We start from the raw sequence: 6,675 nt of genomic DNA, 5'->3' as shown, positions 1-6,675 counted from the left end.
ATGTTTCAGCCTTATGGTCTAATTTTAAGGTGGGAAGCGGTTAGGAAAGAAGGAAGAGGGAGAAAAGAAGGACCACTTGGGTTAATAGATCAAATTAGAATCCTACCATGCCAAAGATCTCCCTTTTTAGCAAGCACCCTAGTGATTCTGCTGCAGCGGGGGGACAGGTCAATTCTGTCCAAGACTACAAGGGAAAGAACTGACTGAGAAAAGGACAAAGAGGACAGTGTCGTCAGGAGACGGTTTGGTGGCATGATAGGAACAGAAGCCAGACTGAGTGGTTTAGAGATTGATCTGGAAGCAAGAGGTGGAGCCAGAGAATAGATGCACAGGAAGCTCAACTAAGGAAATAGATGAGCAGAGAGCAAGAGCTGGACTTCAGGGCCAAGGAGGGTTTGTTTCCAGAAAAAGACAAACTTGAGAATATTTGTGGAATAAAGAGAGAAAATCGGGAAGGGGGTGTAGAGAGAGAAGGAACTGAGGGTCCTGAGAAGTTGTGAGGTGACAAAATGAGACCCAGGGGAGGGGATCAATGCTGAATCCTGGAAGGACAGCTCTTCCTCTGGGATGCAGGAAAGCAGCAGAAGGTCTGGAGAGAGTTTTGGTAGATGTGGGCTTGTTCGTGGAGCTCCGATCATTTGACCTCTATTTCTCTGGACATGTGGTGGCAGAATGAGAGGTAAACAGTTGAGAAAGAGGAGAGAAAAGAGTGGGGCCCCAGGACACCACAGAGGGTTAGAGAATGAGCTGTGGGGAACGGCACCGGAGTCAGTGAGAGGTGACGCGGTGGCCAGATAAGCCTGGTGGGGTGGGGGTGGGGCAGGTGGGCTTAGCCACGTGGATCTGTAAGATGCTGTTGTTCTTCCAGCTGGAGGACGGCAGTGAGGTAAGCAGAGGTGGGGGCTACCCAGCGCTGAAGAAGTGAGAAGGGTGGGAGAAATTCCAGAGAAGAGGTCAGCTGTGAAGTGGAAGGTCCTCGCCTGCAGGGAACAAAGTAAGACGGGGCAGAAGGCAGGCTTTGAAGCCAGAGACCACCCAGCAGCGAGGTCAAGAAGATGATGCTGAGCAAGTCAAACGGCGCTGAGAGGCAAAAAGAAGGGGATGGAGCAGGTTTGAACGACAAAGCTACTTAAAGCGTCCTGTACTAATACGGTAGCCACTAGCCTCCAGGGTCCTCACGTGGTTGGTTAGTCCAAATGCGCTTGTGCTGTAAGTGTAAAGTACACACGATTCCGAAGGCTTCGTACGAGAAAAAAAGAATGTTAAACATCTCAATAAATGCTTGCCCTGATCACTTGTTTAAATAATGTTTGGATATATTGCGTTAAATAAGATACATTAACGTTAATTTCACCTGTTTTTTTTACTCTCGTAGCACTGCTTCTAGAAAAATTTAAATCACATACGTGGCTTGCATTGTATTCCTGTTGCACAGCACTGCTATAGATACTCCCTTACTGGGGCATGGATTGTCTGTGTCATGCCCACGGCCCCACCGCCCGGAACAAGGACCTGTGCAGAGAGGCCTCAGTGAATGGTGTGCATGTGAACTGATGAGAGGATGAATAAATCAATTCATGAATGCGTGAGGGGAAAAATGAGGATTATATATTAGTACGCAAATGAATGAAAGGGGAACAGAGACAGTTGGAATTGAGGACTGCTCATCAAAGCTTTGCGGTAAGGGGTCTCAGAGAGCATTTTACGGGACTTTACTCATATAAAGGCTCAAGAACCTGGACCCTTGCCACACTCTTATTTTCCTTTAAAAAAAATGTACTCTTGGGGCGCCTGGGTGGCGCAGTCGGTTAAGCGTCCGACTTCAGCCAGGTCACCATCTCACGGTCCGTGAGTTCGAGCCCCGCGTCAGGCTCTGGGCTGATGGCTCAGAGCCTGGAGCCTGTTTCCGATTCTGTGTCTCCCTCTCTCTCTGTCCCTCCCCCGTTCATGCTCTGTCTCTCTCTGTCCCACAAATAAATAAAAAAAAAAAAATGTACTCTTTTGGCACTTTTATATATGCCAGGACTGTCCTAGGCATTTACATGTATTAACTCATTTAAGCTTCACCCTATGAGGGAGGTGGTGGAATTGGCATTTAAATCAGGCCAACTGGTCCCCATGTCTGTACTCCTAACTACTATACCATCCTGTCTCTCTTAGCCCCTCTCATCCCCAAGTTTCTCCAGCAGAGACACATTAGTCCCCCCTTTATCTACAGGGGATCTGTTCCAAGACCCCTAATCGATGCCTGAAACTGCAGATGGTACTGAACCCACTGTATTATGTTTTTTCCTATAGAAGCATTTCTCTGATAGAGTTTAATGTATAAATTAAGCACAGTAAGAGATGAACAACAACAAATAATGATGGAACAATCTTAACAATATGCTGTAATGAAAGTTGTGTGAATGTGGTCTCTCTTTCCGTCTCAAAATATCTTATTGTGCTGTACTCCCCCTTCTTGTGATGATGGGAGATGATAAAATTCCTGCGTGAGCAGATGAAGTGAGGTGAGTGACCGCGTTGTGACATAATGTTAGGCTCTTACTGTCTTCTGATGATACATCAGGAGGAGGATCATCTGTTCCTGGATCACAGTTGACCATGGGAAGCAAAGCCACAGAGAAGGGGGGACAACTATATAGATTTGTTTTTTCTCCCTTTAGTGATCTCTCTTTTGCTCGCAGTCCCTCAAACCCTGTATTCCTGGAGAAAGTTTTCCACGAACTTTGCTTACTGAAAACAACTGTAAGTAACCCCCCAACTTCCCCACAAATGAGACACAAACACACGATGGCTGCATAGTCAAATACAACAGCCAAGTAACCATGCCTCCTCTGTTCCCTCTGCCTCCATCCCTGAGCCTTTCCCACACCACTTTCTTCAGCCTCCCCTACCTCACTCCCAGACCGTGAGTCTCCTGTCCCAAACCTGGGATCTGCCCTCCCCTGCCTTCCTGGGCAGACTCAAGGGGAGTGAGTGTTGGAGGAGCCTGAGGCTCTAAGCAAATGCTTTATCTCTCAGTCGAGTAGATGCCAGCAGAGATGACTACAGAGGATAGAATGGGGGCTTTCCGGACACCACCTTGGCCAGTGCCCAGGAGTTGCTTCAGTCCCACCCGCCAGGGACTCCATTCCAGCCTCAGCTTGGATCCCTCCAGGGACAGAGCAGCCCTAACCCAGGATCTCCTCTTTCAGGGCCAAACATAGACTGGCACACTAAGAAGGAACCAACAGGCCACCTTCCTCTCTTTCTCTCATTAAATTGTGAATAATAATGCATTTACTTATTCTCCCACTTAAAAAGTTGTTTAAATCCTTTGAAGAATCTTGCAAGGTAGCTTGGCTAGACAGCAGGCAGGACAGTCCAGTGCTTCCGGTGGGGGGGCCAGGGTCTTCCACTCGCCCATCTTTTGGTCCAACAAGTAGGCGTTTGGGTTGATGGTGTAGTCCTTTGTCTGGACATCACTGGCTGTGGTGACACCCCCACAGACAAACACTTTGCTGTCTCCAATGGAGCATATAGCATGGGACACATCCAAGGGGCAGTTGTTGGGCAAGAGAGGCACCGAGGTGGTTGTCTTGCTGGCCTTTATCTTCTGCAGGTTGATTTCCACACTCTGCCGGTGGCTGTGTACACAGAGGATGTTGTCCTGGTGGAAAGAGAGCAAGGGCCGGTGGTTGAACTCAATGGGGAAGGTGATACACTGGACCACATCCCCAGTGGTGGTATCAAAGCAGTCCACCACTCCAACCCGAGAAATGTAGCCCTTCACCAAGCACCGCCCAGTGACAATGTACAGGTTCCGGTCACCCTTGGTGATCACGGCTGTGCCATCCATAGGGATGCTCATCTTCCCTGCCAGGCACCAGGCCTCCTTGCGCTCATCATAGCGATAGATGTTGGAGACATACCGCCTTGGAGCAATGCTCCCACCCACTGAGTACACTGTCCCCCCGCAGGTCACCATGGTGTGGAAGACAAGCCCAATTGGCAGGTCTGGCAACTTGGTCCAGGAGTTGTCATCCATGTCATACCGCCAAGCTGTCTTCAGCCCTGAAATCTGCTCAGTGGTGCCACCAGAGATGTAGATGTAGCGACCAGCCGAGGTGGCGCTAAGTGCTGCTGCCCGATAGGGCATCTCTGACAGCTTCAACCACAGGTTCTCCTGGATGATATAGGCAAACACGCCATTGTTGAACTTGCCATGGGCCTTCTGGCCCCCTAGGATGACCACCGAATCAAGCAGGGCGCCTTTCCGCTGGTAGCTCAACAGGCTGCATGGCCTCTCCTGTTTTCGGTCCATAAGGACACTCTCAATCAGGGTCACATGGGCCGAGCTGTTCTCCATGCCCATCAACTTGTTGCTGGCAAACATCAGTGTCTTGTTGGAGACGGCATTAAGGTTGATGTAATTGAAGAACTTCTTGAAATACTTCTCCCGCTCATCCTTCCGGAAGTGCACCCAATTGATGAGTGCGCTGAGAGCCTGGTCCTCATTGAGCACATGCAAGTTTTCATCTCGGAGCAGGCGGCCAAAGATGACAGGTGGACAGCGCATGAAGTGCATAGAGCCCTCGGGACTCGCCCAGTAGTGGAAGTTGTCACGAATGCCAGAGTAGGCCAAGTCTGATACCTCTTTGAGCTCAAACAACTCAGCCAAGAAGAGGTAGCGCAAGCAGTTTGCTCGGCGGATGGACTTAATCAGGAAGTCATTACAGTGGATTCGAAGGCGTGGTGTGTTGAAATACTGGGCCCCACGCAGGAGCTCCTCCACGTTCTGCTCCGAGATCACCACCTTGCCGCTGTAGAAGTAGTCCAGGAGCTGGTCCACTGTGGCCGGACTCAGGTAGTTGGGGTCAATGGTGATAAAGAGCTCATCGGTGGTCTTCATGTCATTGCTGGAGATGAGGCTCTTCACCAGTGGAGAGACAGCAGCCAGCACGTTGCGATGTGCAAAGAAGACATGGTGGTCCACAGTCAGGGCCATGTCCCAGTACTCTTTGCGTTTCCTCTGTTTGTTCAGGTTCTGCAGCACGAAGCTGTTGTAGTTTTTCTCCGTGAATTCCAATTTCATGGTGCTTCTTGCTGGCTGAGGCAGAAGATCAGCGGCAGGTACTGGAGAACAGACTTTCTCACGCCTTTGGGATTCAGATTGATGGTTGTTTGCAGAGCAGTTGATCGGAGAGGAGGGGGGCTGGGAGAGAGGGTGATGTCATAGAGTGGATGAGGGCATCACAATGCCAGCCCCCTGAGGCCCCTCTCAGAGGCACAGGACCTTTCTCCCCTTTGATGGCTCCATCGTGCCACGGCTAGATCCCCTGCCAGGACTTAATGCCCTGGGTCCAGAGCTCAGGAGAATGGGTTGCAGCTCTAATCTGGGACTTTTCCAAACTTAGTTCAAGGTTATATCCGGAATGTTAGAGCCAGTTTGGGTGGAGGGTGGTATGGGAAGAGAAGAGGGGAAGCTGAGGGAAGAAAGGAGATTTTTGGATTTAGAAGAATCTCCCCATGGATAGGAGGGAAACAGACCCAGAGAAGGGAAGGGACTTGCTCAAGATCCCACAGCAGGTTGGAAGTAGACTAGGGCCTGGAACTCAAGCCTTCTCTAACTCAGTGTTCTTTACCTTTCCAGGAAGCTCCTAACTCCCTAGCTCTCCCCAGTCTCTGGTTCTCAGGTCTCGAGGTCCCTTTCTCTGCCAAGGCTCCTGGCCATCAGAGAATTTCAGGCTCTGTCCTTTGCCTTCTGACCTTTGTAGCCAAGGACACCGTTTTTCTTTAAAATGGAGAGACAGAGGCTACTAGTTGGAGCAGGGATACAGGAGTTAGCCACATACTGGCGGACGGGAGGGCCTCTGAAGCTCTGATTATTTCAGTTCCACAGCAAACTGGGACCTTCTCTCCACATTTCCAAGTCTATAGTCATGCAGCTTTGGGAGCTGCGGTGGGTCAGCTCTCTCCATCAAGTGTGGACTTGGACCAGTGGCTCAGACTCTTCTAAACTTCGGTTTCCTCATCTGTGAGATGGGAATAATAGTACCTGCTTCAAAGATCCTTAAGAGTTTAAATCAGAAAATGACTAGACAGTGTTAAGCACAACGTCTGGCGGGTAGCAAACGTCCAATAAATGTTAGCTGCCGTTACTTTATTAATCTATTAGTTCGCTCAGGGCTGGTGTCCTTGGCTGCTCCCTTCCTAAATGCCTCTCTCCGTCTGGTTGGCTTGTGATGGTGGTGGGGGGTCTGGAATCCCGCGTCCCCTCGGAGGCGGGAGGGGGGGGGGGGCTCCCCGAGCCCCGTCCGGCCACGCGGTGGAGCTGGAGGGCCATCTCCGGCCACGGAGGCCCCGACTGCCACGCCCCTCCTCGCTCGCAACCGCAGCGGCTCCAGCTGGGAAAGCGGCGCGGCGCCCCGCCCCGCCCCCTCTTGCCACGGGGTTCCGCGCCCCCGGCCGCCGGTGGCAGGCCCTCCCACGTTCGCCACCCTGCCTCCGGTGCCCGCTTTACAGGTGGCGGCCCCGGGGAGAAGCCGTCTCAGACTCGGGGCGTCACCCCTCGGCAACCCGGGCGGGCGTGGGGTTCCCCGAGTGCCCGGCTCCTGCGGAGAGTGGAAGAGCCCGGGGGCCCCACCCGCACCAGCCTTTGGGGGCCCCCAGCGAGGGGCTCAACTCACAGTC

At 51.7% G+C, this 6,675-nt stretch overlaps 1 protein-coding gene across 1 annotated transcript; it reads right to left on the bottom strand.

Annotated features, from left to right (window-relative positions):
* Window positions 1-3,246: 3,246 nt before the first annotated feature.
* Window positions 3,247-6,659, bottom strand: CCIN (calicin). Its single transcript, XM_042912218.1, has one exon. The coding sequence runs from the start codon at window positions 5,075-5,077 to the stop codon at window positions 3,311-3,313; it is 1,767 nt and encodes a 588-aa protein (XP_042768152.1). The 5' UTR covers window positions 5,078-6,659; the 3' UTR covers window positions 3,247-3,310.
* Window positions 6,660-6,675: the final 16 nt, after the last annotated feature.

This window comes from Panthera leo, chromosome D4 (assembly GCF_018350215.1).
Source record: "Panthera leo isolate Ple1 chromosome D4, P.leo_Ple1_pat1.1, whole genome shotgun sequence".
Classification (NCBI taxonomy): domain Eukaryota; kingdom Metazoa; phylum Chordata; class Mammalia; order Carnivora; family Felidae; genus Panthera; species Panthera leo.
Note: the sequence above shows the minus strand (reverse complement) of the source record. Positions and strands in the feature narration are given on the sequence as shown.

Bases quoted from the DNA above. Each gene is read 5' to 3' on its own strand.
- CCIN (XM_042912218.1), bottom strand. From the start codon at position 5,077: ATGAAATTGGAATTCACGGAGAAAAACTACAACAGCTTCGTGCTGCAG.